General features: G+C 50.5%; 1 protein-coding gene across 10 annotated transcripts in view; it reads left to right on the forward strand.

Annotated features, from left to right (window-relative positions):
• Positions 1–6837: 6837 nt before the first annotated feature.
• jmjd1cb (jumonji domain containing 1Cb) overlaps positions 6838–16260 on the forward strand; it is a 242200-nt gene continuing 232777 nt past the window's right edge. For 2 of the 10 annotated variants that reach the window (XM_090217894.1, XM_090217895.1), the window contains exon 1: positions 6855–7315. In XM_090217894.1, coding sequence (XP_090074020.1) covers positions 7154–7315 — 162 coding nt within the window. In that variant the 5' untranslated portion in view covers positions 6855–7153. Of the gene's footprint in view, positions 7316–16260 lie in introns of all 10 variants that reach the window. The other 8 variants (XM_090217893.1, XM_090217897.1, XM_090217898.1 and 5 more) reach the window with 7 other exon arrangements.

A 16260-nucleotide genomic window follows, 5' to 3' on the forward strand; every position in this document is an offset into this window, starting at 1 on the left:
GCACAGCCATAAGGCTGCACAGCACAGCCATAAGGCAGCACAGCACAGCCATAAGGCAGCACAGCACAGCCATGAGGCAGCACAGCACAGCCAAAAGGCAGCACAGAACAGCCACAAGGCAGCACAACCATAAGGCAGCACAGCCATAAGAAAGCACAGCAGAGCCATAAGGCAGCACAGCACAGCCATAACGCAGCACAACACAGCCATAAGGCAGCACAGGCATAAGGCAGCACAGCACAGCCATAAGGCAGCACAGCCATAAGGCAGCACAGCACAGCCATAAGGCAGCAAAACACAGTCATAAGGCAGCACAGCCATAAGGCAGCACAGCCATAAGGCAGCACAGCACAGCCATAAGGCAGTGCAGCACAGCCATAAGGCAGCACAGCCATAAGGCAGCACAGCAAAACCATAAGGCAGCACAACACAGCCATAAGGCAGCACAGCACAGCCATAAGGCAGCACCACACAGCCATAAGGCAGCACAATACAACCATAAGGCAGCACAACACAGCCATAAGGCAGCACAACACAGCCATAAGGCAGCACAGCACAGCCATAAGGCAGCACAGCCATAAGGCAGCACAGCCATAAGGCAGCACAGCACAGCCATAAGGCTGCACAGCACAGCCATAAGGCAGCACAGCCATAAGGCAGCACAGCCATAAGAAAGCACAACACAGCCATAAGGCAGCACAGCCATAAGGCAGCACAGCCATAAGGCAGCACAACACAGCCATAAGGCTGCACAGCACAGCCATAAGGCAGCACAGCCATAAGAAAGCACAACACAGCCATAAGGCAGCACAGCCATAGGGCAGCACAGCACAGCCATAAGGCAGCACAGCACAGCCATAAGGCAGCACAGCCATAAGGCAGCACAGCACAGCCATAAGGCAGCACAGCACAGCCATAAGGCAGCACAGCACAGCCATAAGGCAGCACAGCCATAAGGCAGCACAGCATAGCCATAAAGCAGCACAGCCATAAGGCAGCACAGCACAGCCATAAGGCAGCACAGCCATAAGGCAGCACAACACAGCCATAAGGCAGCACAACACAGCCATAAGGCTGCACAGCACAGCCATAAGGCAGCACAACACAGCCATAAGGCAGCACAGCCATAAGGCAGCACAGCACAGCCATAAGGCAGCAAAACACAGTCATAAGGCAGCACAGCCATAAGGCAGCACAGCCATAAGGCAGCACAGCACAGCCATAAGGCAGTGCAGCACAGCCATAAGGCAGCACAGCCATAAGGCAGCACAGCAAAACCATAAGGCAGCACAACACAGCCATAAGGCAGCACAGCACAGCCATAAGGCAGCACCACACAGCCATAAGGCAGCACAATACAACCATAAGGCAGCACAACACAGCCATAAGGCAGCACAACACAGCCATAAGGCAGCACAGCACAGCCATAAGGCAGCACAGCCATAAGGCAGCACAGCCATAAGGCAGCACAGCACAGCCATAAGGCTGCACAGCACAGCCATAAGGCAGCACAGCCATAAGGCAGCACAGCCATAAGAAAGCACAACACAGCCATAAGGCAGCACAGCCATAAGGCAGCACAGCCATAAGGCAGCACAACACAGCCATAAGGCTGCACAGCACAGCCATAAGGCAGCACAGCCATAAGAAAGCACAACACAGCCATAAGGCAGCACAGCCATAGGGCAGCACAGCACAGCCATAAGGCAGCACAGCACAGCCATAAGGCAGCACAGCCATAAGGCAGCACAGCACAGCCATAAGGCAGCACAGCACAGCCATAAGGCAGCACAGCACAGCCATAAGGCAGCACAGCCATAAGGCAGCACAGCATAGCCATAAAGCAGCACAGCCATAAGGCAGCACAGCACAGCCATAAGGCAGCACAGCCATAAGGCAGCACAACACAGCCATAAGGCAGCACAACACAGCCATAAGGCTGCACAGCACAGCCATAAGGCAGCACAACACAGCCATAAGGCAGCACAGCCATAAGGCAGCACAGCACAGCCATAAGGCAGCAAAACACAGTCATAAGGCAGCACAGCCATAAGGCAGCACAGCCATAAGGCAGCACAGCACAGCCATAAGGCAGTGCAGCACAGCCATAAGGCAGCACAGCCATAAGGCAGCACAGCAAAACCATAAGGCAGCACAACACAGCCATAAGGCAGCACAGCACAGCCATAAGGCAGCACCACACAGCCATAAGGCAGCACAATACAACCATAAGGCAGCACAACACAGCCATAAGGCAGCACAACACAGCCATAAGGCAGCACAGCACAGCCATAAGGCAGCACAGCCATAAGGCAGCACAGCCATAAGGCAGCACAGCACAGCCATAAGGCTGCACAGCACAGCCATAAGGCAGCACAGCCATAAGGCAGCACAGCCATAAGAAAGCACAACACAGCCATAAGGCAGCACAGCCATAAGGCAGCACAGCCATAAGGCAGCACAACACAGCCATAAGGCTGCACAGCACAGCCATAAGGCAGCACAGCCATAAGAAAGCACAACACAGCCATAAGGCAGCACAGCCATAGGGCAGCACAGCACAGCCATAAGGCAGCACAGCACAGCCATAAGGCAGCACAGCCATAAGGCAGCACAGCACAGCCATAAGGCAGCACAGCACAGCCATAAGGCAGCACAGCACAGCCATAAGGCAGCACAGCCATAAGGCAGCACAGCATAGCCATAAAGCAGCACAGCCATAAGGCAGCACAGCACAGCCATAAGGCAGCACAGCCATAAGGCAGCACAACACAGCCATAAGGCAGCACAACACAGCCATAAGGCTGCACAGCACAGCCATAAGGCAGCACAACACAGCCATAAGGCAGCACAGCCATAAGGCAGCACAGCCATAAGAAAGCACAGCACAGCCATAAGGCAGCACAGCACAACCACAAGGCAGCACAGCCATAAGGCAGCACAGCCATAAGGCAGCACAGCACAGCCATAAGTCAACACAGCCATAAGGCAGCACAGCCACAAGGCAGCACAGCCATAAGGCAGCACAGCCATAAGGCAGCACAGCATAGCCATAAGGCAGCACAGCCATAAGGCAGCACAGCACAGCCATAAGTCAACACAGCCATAAGGCAGCACAGCCACAAGGCAGCACAGCCATAAGGCAGCACAGCACAGCCATAAGTCAACACAGCCATAAGGCAGCACAGCACAGCCATAAGTCAACACAGCCATAAGGCAGCACAGCCACAAGGCAGCACAGCCATAAGGCAGCACAGCCATAAGGCAGCACAGCATAGCCATAAGGCAGCACAGCCATAAGGCAGCACAGCACAGCCATAAGTCAACACAGCCATAAGGCAGCACAGCCACAAGGCAGCACAGCCATAAGGCAGCACAGCCATAAGGCAGCACAGCATAGCCATAAGTCAACACAGCCATAAGGCAGCACAGCCACAAGGCAGCACAGCCATAAGGCAGCACAGCCATAAGGCATTCTCAGGGGGAGAGCTGTAAAGGGATAAACAGAGAAACACACTAAACATATTATAGATGTTTCCCTAAACTGGAGCTGCATCAACGTGAGAAAACAATTTTTTTTACATAAAAAAAATAAACATCAACATCATTTTCTTACATGTAAAATATATATTGTCTTATGCATCGTATTTTATATCTGTCGAGTTATTATCAAAATATACACCACTAATATTCAATATAATAATACATCCTTTTATTTTTTGGGACAAATGTACATAATGTTTCAGCAGCAAAACCAGGTGGACTGGGGACAGCAAGGAGTCATCAGGCCAGGTAGTCCTGAGGCATGGTCCCAGGGCCAGGTGGACTGGGGACAGCAAGGAGTCATCAGGCCAGGTAGTCCTGAGGCATGGTCCCAGGGCCAGGTGGACTGGGGACAGCAAGGAGTCATCAGGCCAGGTAGTCCTGAGGCATGGTCCTAGGGCCAGGTGGACTGGGGACAGCAAGGAGTCATCAGGCCAGGTAGTCCTGAGGCATGGTCCTAGGGCCAGGTGGACTGGGGACAGCATGGAGTCATCAGGCCAGGTAGTCCTGAGGCATGGTCCTAGGGCCAGGTGGACTGGGGACAGCAAGGAGTCATCAGGCCAGGTAGTCCTGAGGCATGGTCCTAGGGCCAGGTGGACTGGGGACAGCAAGGAGTCATCAGGCCAGGTAGTCCCGAGGCATGGTCCCAGGGCTCAGGTCCTCTGGGAGGGGAGAGGGAGAGAGAGAGAATTAGAGGGAGCACACTTAAATTCACACAGGACACCGGATAAGACAAGAGAAGTCCTCCAGATATAACAGACTGACCCTAGCCCCCCGACACATAAACTACTGCAGCATAAATACTGGAGGCTGAGACAGGAGGGATTGGGAGACACTGTGGCCCTGTCCGATGATACCCCCAGACAGGGCCAAACAGGCAGGATATAACCCCACCCACTTTGCCAAAGCACAGCCCCCACACCACTAGACTGATATCTTCAACCAAGAACCAAGAACAACCAAGAACGGACAGGAAGATCACCAGGATGTGTACTCAAAGCGTGCGCTGACCAACTGTCAAGTGTCTTCACTGACATTTTCAACCTCTCCCTGACCGAGTCTGTAATACCAACATGTTTGAAGCAGACCACCATAATCCCTGTGCCAAAGAACACCAAGGTAACCTGCCTAATTGACTACCACCCTGTAGCACTCGCGTCTGTAGCCATGAAGTGCTTTGAAAGGCTGGTCGTGGCTCACATCACCACCATTATCCCAGAAACCCTAGACCCACTCCAATTTGCACACCGCCCTAACAGATCCACAGATGATACAATCTCTATTGCACTCCACACTGCTCCAAGCTCATCAATAAGCTATGGACCCTGGGACGTAACACCTCCCTCTGCAACTAAATCCTGGACTTCCTGACGGGTCGCCCCCAGGTGGTAAGGGTAGATAACAACACATCCGTCACTCTGATCCTCAACACAGGGGCCCCTCAGGGGTGCATTCTCAGTCCCCTCCTGTACTCCCTGTTCACTCTGGTCTGCATGGCCAGGCACAACTCCAACACCATCATTAAGTTTGCTGATGACACAACAGTGGTAGGCCTGATCACCGACAACAATGAGACAGCCTATAGGGAGGAGGTCAGAGACCTGGTCGTGTGGTGCCATAATAACAACCTCTCCCTCAACGTGATCAAGACAAAGGAGATGATTGTGGACTACAGGAAAAGGGGGACCAAGTACGTCCCCATTCTCATCAACGGGGCTGTAGTGGAGCAGGTTGAGAGCTTCAAGTTCCTTGGTGTCCACATCACCAACAAACTATCATGGTCCAAACACACTAAGACAGTTGTGAAGAGGGCACGACAAAACCGACTCCCCCTCAGGAGACTGAAAAGATTTGGCATGGGTCCTCAGATCCTCAAAAAGTTCTATAGCTGCACCATCGAGAGCACTGACTGACTGACTGGTTGTATCACTGCCTGGTATGATAACTGCTCGGCATCTGACCGTAAGGTGCTACAGATGGTAGTGCGTACGGCCCAGTATATCACCGGGGCCAAGCTTCCTGCCATCCAGGACCTCTACACCTTCAGAGGAAGGCCCAACAAATTGTCAAAGATTCCAGCCACCCTTGTCATAGACTGTTCTATCTGCTACCGCACGGCTACTGTTCTCTGCTGCCAATGACTGGAACGATTTGCAAAAATCACTGAAGCTGGAGACTCATATCTCCCTCACTAACTTTAAGCACCAGCTGTCAGAGCAGCTCACAGATCACTGCACCTGTACATAGTCCATCTGTACATAGCCCATCTAACTACCTCATTCCCATACTGTTATTTATTTTTTCTCCTTTGCACCCCAGTATCTCTACTTGCACATTCATCTTCTGCACATCTATCACTCCAGTGTTTAATTGCTAAATTGTAATTACTTCGCTACCACGGCCTATTTATTGCCTTACCTCCCTTATCTTACCTCATTTGCACTCACTGTATATAGACCTTTTCTATTGTGTTATTGACTGTATGTTTGTTTATTTCATGTGTTCTCAACTAGCCTACCTGGTTAAATAAAGGTGAAATGTATATATATATTTAAAAGCGGTAAGTCTAGGTCCAAAAGGTTTCTCAACAGCTTCTATCCCCAAGCCATAAAACCTCTGAACAGCTAATCAAATGGCCGCCCAGACTATTTGCATTGCCCCTCAGCCTTTTACGCTGCTGCTACTGTCTGTTTATTATCTTTGCATAGTCACTTTAACTCTACCTACATGTACATATTACCGGAATTACCTCGACTAACTTTTGCCCCTAAACATAGCCTCGCTATTGTTATTTTACTGCTGCTCTCTAATTATTTGTTACTTTTATTTCTTATTTTTTTTTACTTATCTATTTGTTTTAACTTAACACGTATTTTTCTTAAAATGTCATTTTTGGTTAAGGGCTTGAAAGTAAGCTTTTCACTGTAAGGTCTTCTTCATGTGTTGTATTCAGCGGCATGTGACATATCCAATTTGATTTGATTTGATATATTCCTTTTTGTAACAGTGGTAGAGAATATATCTGTGTCTGGCAGACGGAGAGGTCTGCTGCTGCGGTGTTACACGGTCGTCTGCCTCGGGGAGCGGAGGGATACAGTGTTTCACCACGGCAGTGATGTGGGTGCGGAGGGATACCATGTTTTACCACGGCAGTGATGTGGGTGCGGAGGGATACCGTGTTTTACCGCGGCAGTGATGTGTTCCAGTGTTGGTCTACCTCGGGGAGCGGAGGGATACCTTTTCCACGGCAGTGATGTGGGAGCGGAGGGATACCGTGTATCGCCACGGCAGTGCTGTGGGAGCGGAGGGATACCGTGTATCGCCACGGCAGTGATGTGGGAGCGGAGGGATACCGTGTATCGCCACGGCAGTGATCTGGGAGCGGAGGGATACCGTGTTTCGCCACGGAGCTGAAGATCGACTGTTTACGGGTGGAGACTGCAAGGAATTTAAATCCCCCCCGGGTTGTTACGCTACACGTTAAAGACGAAATAACAGTGGTAGTTGATGCGTTTCTTTGGATTATTCAGTTCAGTTTAATGTAGTACATGTGAGCTCGATAGGCCGTCGGTGTTAGAGTTTTCCAGGGGGTTGTTTTCGCTGTCAGTGGATGGCCATGGCGGTGGAGACGCGACCGGAGCTGGTTGGGAAGCGGTTCCTGTGTGTCGGTGGAGACGAGCCGCTGGATCTCCGGGATATCGGCCGCTGGGGCTGGCGAGCTGGGGTCATCCGAGCCGTTACTCACCGGGACAACAACCATTCAGAGTTGACGGTAAGGAATTGTATATTATTTTTAATTGTTTGTCCGACCGTAGAGGCATTTGGTGTTGGTTTGGCTTTGTAAAGATGAAGTTAGCTTCTTAACGCCGTTAGCTGGTTTTCAGTCGCTATTGGCATATAATTATAATAAATACATACATTATCTATCTTGTATGAAGTAAATTTAGTTTTGTATCTTTTATAACTGTTTGGCAGTAGCGTCAGACGTTAGTCTTGATCTATCTACCGTAAACCTGACGTTATGCTAGTTTAGCTAACTGTCCGTTAGTAAGGGCGCGTGTCAACAATGTCAGAGATTTCTAACAGCAAATAAACCCGAGAGAGATGAGAGATAGCAGGGAGAGAACATGGAGAGAGAGCAGGGTGAGAGGGGTAAGCAAGCAGAGAGATAGCTGGGACCGGTTTCCCAAAATCATGTTAAGGCTAAATTAATCGTCAGAACCATTGACCTGTGATTAAATGACCTAGCTAGCCAACGTTGAGTCGATCACAGCTCTAGCGACCCTTTCCTCGATTTCCACATCAAGGCTGAAATTCCATGACTTGTACAATAATTAGCTAGAACCTGAAGTGCATATTAACAACTGGCATGCCCACCAGTTGTAAAGAGGACAAACATGTTGAATGTGCGGGATAAATAGGTCAATAATTCCAGATTTGTCCTAAATCACAGGGCCCATGTAAAAACCCACTATTTGTTGTTTGTTGCCAGATTTCTAATGGTAAAGCTGTGTTGCTAATGTAGCCTACGTGAATACTGTCGGACAGGTAGCCAGATAAATGAATAGTTGCATTTACTTTGGGCCCCTTTTTATCAGCCAGGAATGAACAGCTGAGTGAACACAAGGATTTAAGATTAGATCATCATGTCACACACAACTTGCCATTGTACTAGTGTCAGTAGCTGGAATAGCAACACAATTACACTGTCTGGCTGTGTGTTGCTGGTTGAATGGAGGCCTGTCTGGCTGTGTGTTGCTGGTTGAATGGAGGCCTGTCTGGCTGTGTGTTTCTGGTTGAACTGAGGCCTGTCTGGCTGTGTGTTGCTGGTTGAATGGTGGACTGTCTGGCTGTGTGTTGCTGGTTGAACGGAGGCCTGTCTGGCTGTGTGTTGCTGGTTGAACTGAGGCCTGTCTGGCCGTGTGTTGCTGGTTGAACGGAGGCCTGTCTGGCCGTGTGTTGCTGGTTGAACGGAGGCCTTTCTGGCTGTGTGTTGCTGGTTGAACGGAGGCCTGTCTGGCCGTGTGTTGCTGGTTGAACGGAGGCCTGTCTGGCCGTGTGTTGCTGGTTGAACGGAGGCCTGTCTGGCTGTGTGTTGCTGAGTTGGGAATCTGTAAACGTGTAGCTAGCTAGGCTGTGTGTTGCTGAGTGGGGAATCTGTAAACGTGTAGCTAGCTAGGCTGTGTGTTGCTGAGTTGGGAATCTGTAAACGTGTAGCTAGCTAGGCTGTGACACGCCGTTGTGCCAACAATAGCTTCGAAAAGTGTTTGGTTCAGAGTACTGTGTGTGTGGAGGGAGAATCAACATGCCGTACAGTATGTTTTGAGGAGTAGGATCTGAACAAGAACACCTTGGCTACACTCATTCATTCTTATCACTGTTAAAACCAGACTGCATGTAGGCCAGCTAGTTGTTTCAATGACTTCTGTTTCAGAGAAAATACACCAATCATTTTACTATGACAATAACGGTAGTTGAAATGAACATGTTATTTTGTTGCCCTAGGAGACAGAATGTAACATGAGACTGGTGGTGGTCAGCAGCACCCCTCCCCCACCGGTACCACAACATAAGGCAGCCATGTCTGTGTTCTATGACAGTAGGCTCTCTCTGGTTTCCAGATTGCAAAGCCGGGGTTCAGGCCCCTGTCAGGAGGCCAAGCCGCCGGGGTTCGGGCCCCTGTCAGCAGGCCAAGCCGCCGGGGTTCGGGCCCCTGTCAGCAGGCCAAGCCGCTGGGGTTCGGGTCCCTGTTGGGAGGCCAAGCCGCCGGGGTTCGGGCCCCTGTCGGGAGGCCAAGCCGCCGGGGTTCGGGCCCCTGTCGGGAGGCCAAGCCGCCGGGGTTCAGGCCCCTGTCGGGAGGCCAAGCCGCCGGGGTTCGGGCCCCTGTCGGCAGGCCAAGCCGCCGGGGTTCGGGTCCCTGTCGGGAGGCCAAGCCGCCGGGGTTCGGGCCCCTGTCGGGAGGCCAAGCCGCCGGGGTTCGGGCCCCTGTCGGGAGGCCAAGCCGCCGGGGTTCGGGCCCCTGTCGGGAGGCCAAGCCGCCGGGGTTCGGGCCCCTGTCGGGAGGCCAAGCCGCCGGGGTTCGGGCCCCTGTCGGGAGGCCAAGCCGCCGGGGTTCGGGCCCCTGTCGGGAGGCCAAGCCGCCGGGGTTCGGGCCCCTGTCGGGAGGCCAAGCCGCCGGGGTTCGGGCCCCTGTCGGGAGGCCAAGCCGCCGGGGTTCGGGCCCCTGTCGGGAGGCCAAGCCGCCGGGGTTCGGGCCCCTGTCGGGAGGCCAAGCCGCCGGGGTTCGGGCCCCTGTCGGGAGGCCAAGCCGCCGGGGTTCGGGCCCCTGTCGGGAGGCCAAGCCGCCGGGGTTCGGGCCCCTGTCGGCAGGCCAAGCCGCCGGGGTTCGTCTAGGCTAGCACTACATCTCCACAGCAGCTGACTACCAGACACTGCCTTTCCAGCGTAGGTCTGATAGTTCTCCTAGATTAAATCCCTAACTTCCAAAATAGGATAGGTCATGTCAATAACATTTATTGTTAATATAGTGTTGGGGATAATATGTTGACATGATTCCTACTAGCGCCAGTACAGCCCTGGTAATCCATAATTACCGCTCTGTCCCTCTTCACCAGAGTGTAACATGTTGTTTCACACAGTTGAAGGACACTAACAAAGCATTGTATAACATCAAGATGTCTTCCACAATAGAGGATCTTCAAACGTCTGCCTGGCCCCACCCTCTGCAGTGAAGAGTTTCATTACTGGAACACTGGGAAGGAATTGATTGTTTGGATTAACAGTAACTCTGTAAATCCATAAATACCTTTTTTTCAACACGTCCTCCTTAAAGAACCTGTTTAGTTACCTTGGTAGACTGTAGGCCAGGTGGTCTCAGTAACCTGGAGTGGGACCCACTTCCTGTTTCCAGTCAGATACATGTTGGAATCATTGGGTCCTGTTGAGTTGGCCAGGAGATGGAAATATGTCTGTCGTAGGACTATACAGCGTTATTTACACCACTACTGATTGTTTCAGACGTCTAGTGGTTAGAGTGGAGGGCCGGCGGGTAGCCTAGTGGTTAGAGTGTAGGGACGGCAGGTAGACTAGTGGTTAGAGTGTAGGGACGGCAGGTAGACTAGTGGTTAGAGTGTAGGGACGGCAGGTAGACTAGTGGTTAGAGTGGAGGGACGGCAGGTAGCCTAGTGGTTGGAGCGGAGGGACGGCAGGTAGCCTAGTGGTTGGAGCGGAGGGACGGCAGGTAGCCTAGTGGTTGGAGCGGAGGAACGGCAGGTAGCCTAGTGGGTGGAGCGGAGGGGCGGCATGGCTGCCTAGTGGTTGGAGCGTTGGGCCAGTAACCGGCAGGGCTGCCTAGTGGTTGGAGCGTTGGGCCAGTAACCAGCAGGGCTGCCTAGTGGTTGGAGCGTTGGGCCAGTAACCGGCAGGGCTGCCTAGTGGTTGGAGCGTTGGACCAGTAACCGGCAGGGCTGCCTAGTGGTTGGAGCGTTGGGCCAGTAACCGGCAGGGCTGCCTAGTGGTTGGAGCGTTGGGCCAGTAACCGGCAGGGCTGCCTAGTGGTTGGAGCGTTGGGCCAGTAACCGGCAGGGCTGCCTAGTGGTTGGAGCGTTGGGCCAGTAACCGGCAGGGCTGCCTAGTGGTTGGAGCGTTGGGCCAGTAACCGGCAGGGCTGCCTAGTGGTTGGAGCGTTGGGCCAGTAACCGGCAGGGCTGCCTAGTGGTTGGAGCGTTGGGCCAGTAACCGGCAGGGCTGCCTAGTGGTTGGAGCGTTGAGCCAGTAACCGGCAGGGCTGCCTAGTGGTTGGAGCGTTGGGCCAGTAACCGGCAGGGCTGCCTAGTGGTTGGAGCGTTGGGCCAGTAACCGGCAGGTAGCCTAGTGGTTAGAGCGTCGGGCAAGTAACCGGTAGGTAGCCTAGTGGTTAGAGCGTTGGGCTAGTAACTGAAAGGTTGCAAGATCAAATCCCAGCACTGACAAGGTAAAAATCTGTTGTTCTGCCCCTGAACAAGACAGTTAACCCACTGTTTCCCGGTAGGTCGTCATTGAAAATAAGAATTTGTTCTTAACAGACTTGCCTAGTTAAATAAAGGTAAAATAAAAAATAGTAGTGGTTTCTCATTAATCTTCTGTTCTAAATGTTTTTGATTCTCGTTGCTTTTGTCTTATTTACTGTTGGTACAGTGACACACAGTATTAATTGACATAATGGTAACAACAAACTGCCCGAGAACATCGTACTTTCCTGAAAGTATATAACTCTGCCTGCTGATTGGCCTCGTTTATTCTGTAGCAGTGTGAGTCACTGGCTTGGTACTTTGATATTTCAGACAGCAGAGCTCTCATTAGGAGTGGAGAGGGAGAGAGAGACTCTCTTTCACCAATGCCTGGACTGTATCCCGTAGCAACAGCGGCGTAGCCATGTGAATGACGGGTTCTCTGAGTTCACCAGCTCTAGTTAGCTCCACGTTGCTTAACATTCTCCTGCTCCACATCAGGACACGATCAGATTCAGATCCTGTTTAACACGGTCTGTTCTGCCCTCGTAGACATGGTAACCTAATGAGAAGGACAAGGCTGGTGTTGGATGTAGCGTCAAGCATAGAGTATTTACCGTATAGGCTCGCCTACATGTCATGTATCATCTGTGTCTGTTGACTGATATAAAGGAGTGTTACGTCATGTAGGCCCAACCTTCATCATTTACACTTCTGTTTTTCACACTATTTCACTCCTTTTCCCCAGGGAATACATACTTATCACCCTGTGGTCTTTATGCCCAGTTAGTAGGCTAGGTTTTCCTCTGTTCTGAGACGGCCCAGACCTTCCAACCCATCTCTGTACTGACCCAGTTCTCTGAGACGGCCCAGTCCTTCCAACCCATCTCTGTACTGACCCTGTTCTCTGAGACGGCCCAGACCTTCCAACCCATCTCTGTACTGACCCAGTTCTCTGAGACGGCCCAGTCCTTCCAACCCATCTCTGTACTGACCCTGTTCTCTGAGACGGCCCAGTCCTTCCAACCCATCTCTGTACTGACCCTGTTCTCTGAGACGGCCCAGTCTCCCCAGACCTTCCAACCCCATCTCTGTACTGACCCAGTTCTCTGAGATGGCCCAGACCTTCCAACCCATCTCTGTACTGACCCAGTTCTCTGAGACGGCCCAGTCCTTCCAACCCATCTCTGTACTGACCCAGTTCTCTGAGACGGCCCAGTCCTTCCAACCCATCTCTGTACTGACCCTGTTCTCTGAGATGGCCCAGACCTTCCAACCCATCTCTGTACTGACCCTGTTCTCTGAGATGGCCCAGACCTTCCAACCCATCTCTGTACTGACCCAGTTCTCTGAGACGGCCCAGTCCTTCCAACCCATCTCTGTACTGACCCTGTTCTCTGAGATGGCCCAGACCTTCCAACCCATCTCTGTACTGACCCTGTTCTCTGAGACGGCCCAGTCCTTCCAACCCATCTCTGTACTGACCCTGTTCTCTGAGACGGCCCAGACCTTCCAACCCATCTCTGTACTGACCCAGTTCTCTGAGACGGCCCAGTCCTTCCAACCCATCTCTGTACTGACCCAGTTCTCTGAGACGGCCCAGACCTTCCAACCCATCTCTGTACTGACCCAGTTCTCTGAGACGGCCCAGACCTTCCAACTCATCTCTGTTCTGACCCAGTTCTCTCTGCTCTTGTTGAATATATCCAGATGTCTTTGTTTTAGACCCAACTGTATGTTAGTTTTTCAGGACATACTTTCCCAAATCAAATAAACTGAATGTTATTCTAAGGTCTCCACTCCAAATGTTTTGGCCGTTGATATTAAAACATGGTGGTGTTTGAGCCCCTGATATTAAAACAGGGTGGTGTTTGAGCCCCTGATATTAAAACATAGTGGTGTTTGAGCCCCTGATATTAAAACAGGGTGGTGTTTGAGCCCCTGATATTAAAACATGGTAGTGTTTGAGCCCCTGATATTAAAACAGGGTGGTGTTTGAGCCCCTGATATTGAAACAGGGTGGTGTTTGAGCCCCTGATATTAAAACATGGTGGTGTTTGAGCCCCTGATATTAAAACATGGTGGTGTTTGAGCCCCTGATATTAAAACATGGTGGTGTTTGAGCCCCTGATATTAAAACAGGGTGGTGTTTGAGCCCCTGATATTAAAACAGGGTGGTGTTTGAGCCACTGATATTAAAACATGGTGGTGTTTGAGCCCCTGATATTAAAACATGGTGGTGTTTGAGCCCCTGATATTAAAACAGGGTGGTGTTTGAGCCCCTGATATTAAAACATGGTGGTGTTTGAGCCCCTGATATTAAAACATGGTGGTGTTTGAGCCCCTGATATTAAAACATGGTGGTGTTTGAGCCCCTGATATTAAAACATGGTGGTGTTTGAGCCCCTGATATTAAACAGGGTGGTGTTTGAGCCCCTGATATTAAAACAGGGTGGTGTTTGAGCCCCTGATATTAAAACAGGGTGGTGTTTGAGCCCCTGATATTAAAACAGGGTGGTGTTTGAGCCCCTGATATTAAAACATGGTAGTGTTTGAGCCCCTGATATTAAAACAGGGTGGTGTTTGAGCCCCTGATATTAAAACATGGTGGTGTTTGAGCCCCTGATATTAAAACATGGTGGTGTTTGAGCCCCTGATATTAAAACAGGGTGGTGTTTGAGCCCCTGATATTAAAACATGGTGGTGTTTGAGCCCCTGATATTAAAACATGGTGGTGTTTGAGCCCCTGATATTAAACAGGGTGGTGTTTGAGCCCCTGATATTAAAACATGGTGGTGTTTGAGCCCCTGATATTAAAACATGGTGGTGTTTGAGCCCCTGATATTAAAACATGGTGGTGTTTGAGCCCCTGATATTAAACAGGGTGGTGTTTGAGCCCCTGATATTAAAACATGGTGGTGTTTGAGCCCCTGATATTAAAACATGGTGGTGTTTGAGCCCCTGATATTAAAACATGGTGGTGTTTGAGCCCCTGATGTTAAAACAGGGTGGTGTTTGAGCCACTGATGTTAAAACAGGGTGGTGTTTGAGCCCCTGATATTAAAACAGGGTGGTGTTTGAGCCCCTGATATTAAAACATGGTGGTGTTTGAGCCCCTGATATTAAAACATGGTGGTGTTTGAGCCCCTGATATTAAAACATGGTGGTGTTTGAGCCCCTGATATTAAAACATGGTGGTGTTTGAGCCCCTGATATTAAACAGGGTGGTGTTTGAGCCCCTGATATTAAAACAGGGTGGTGTTTGAGCCCCTGATATTAAAACAGGGTGGTGTTTGAGCCCCTGATATTAAAACAGGGTGGTGTTTGAGCCCCTGATATTAAAACATGGTAGTGTTTGAGCCCCTGATATTAAAACAGGGTGGTGTTTGAGCCCCTGATATTAAAACATGGTGGTGTTTGAGCCCCTGATATTAAAACATGGTGGTGTTTGAGCCCCTGATATTAAAACAGGGTCGTGTTTGAGCCCCTGATATTAAAACATGGTGGTGTTTGAGCCCCTGATATTAAAACATGGTGGTGTTTGAGCCCCTGATATTAAACAGGGTGGTGTTTGAGCCCCTGATATTAAAACATGGTGGTGTTTGAGCCCCTGATATTAAAACATGGTGGTGTTTGAGCCCCTGATATTAAAACATGGTGGTGTTTGAGCCCCTGATATTAAACAGGGTGGTGTTTGAGCCCCTGATATTAAAACATGGTGGTGTTTGAGCCCCTGATATTAAAACATGGTGGTGTTTGAGCCCCTGATATTAAAACATGGTGGTGTTTGAGCCCCTGATGTTAAAACAGGGTGGTGTTTGAGCCACTGATGTTAAAACAGGGTGGTGTTTGAGCCCCTGATATTAAAACAGGGTGGTGTTTGAGCCACTGATATTAAAACATGGTGGTGTTTGAGCCCCTGATATTAAAACATGGTGGTGTTTGAGCCCCTGATGTTAAAACAGGGTGGTGTTTGAGCCCCTGATATTAAAACAGGGTGGTGTTTGAGCCCCTGATATTAAAACATGGTAGTGTTTGAGCCCCTGATATTAAAACAGGGTGGTGTTTGAGCCACTGATGTTAAAACAGGGTGGTGTTTGAGCCACTGATGTTAAAACAGGGTGGTGTTTGAGCCACTGATGTTAAAACAGGGTGGTGTTTGAGCCCCTGATGTTAAAACAGGGTGGTGTTTGAGCCACTGATGTTAAAACAGGGTGGTGTTTGAGCCCCTGATGTTAAAACAGGGTGGTGTTTGAGCCCCTGATATTAAAACAGGGTGGTGTTTGAGCCACTGATATTAAAACATGGTGGTGTTTGAGCCCCTGATATTAAAAACATGGTGGTGTTTGAGCCGTTGTCTCTGTGGTGGCAGAGTGTGTATTGGAGGAGCCCGCTGGAATGCCTCAGTCATTAAACCAACCAGGACCTAAACAAGTTTACTCTTGTTACTTCATGTTAGGTACTTGGCCTTGTTTTCATAGTAAATCCAGCCCATCCTTCTGCATGACCAATATCATATTGTTCTGTAATATTATCTAGCTGTAGCTGCACTGAAAATCATTTCCACTTCCTGTTTTATTGCTCCCACTTGTATTGCTCAGTCTGTCCGTTTGTAAATGCGAGCCAGTCTGAGGATCCATCAAACCATGTTGTTGTTAATGTCCTGCCTCTGTCCTGAACGCTGCTTCCCTTCCTGGCGTTAGCATCGTGTCTCCCCCCAATGGATCCC

The sequence above is a fragment of the Oncorhynchus mykiss genome, chromosome 23 (genome assembly GCF_057628025.1).
Source record: "Oncorhynchus mykiss isolate SJ-2025 chromosome 23, ASM5762802v1, whole genome shotgun sequence".
Lineage (NCBI taxonomy): Eukaryota > Metazoa > Chordata > Actinopteri > Salmoniformes > Salmonidae > Oncorhynchus > Oncorhynchus mykiss.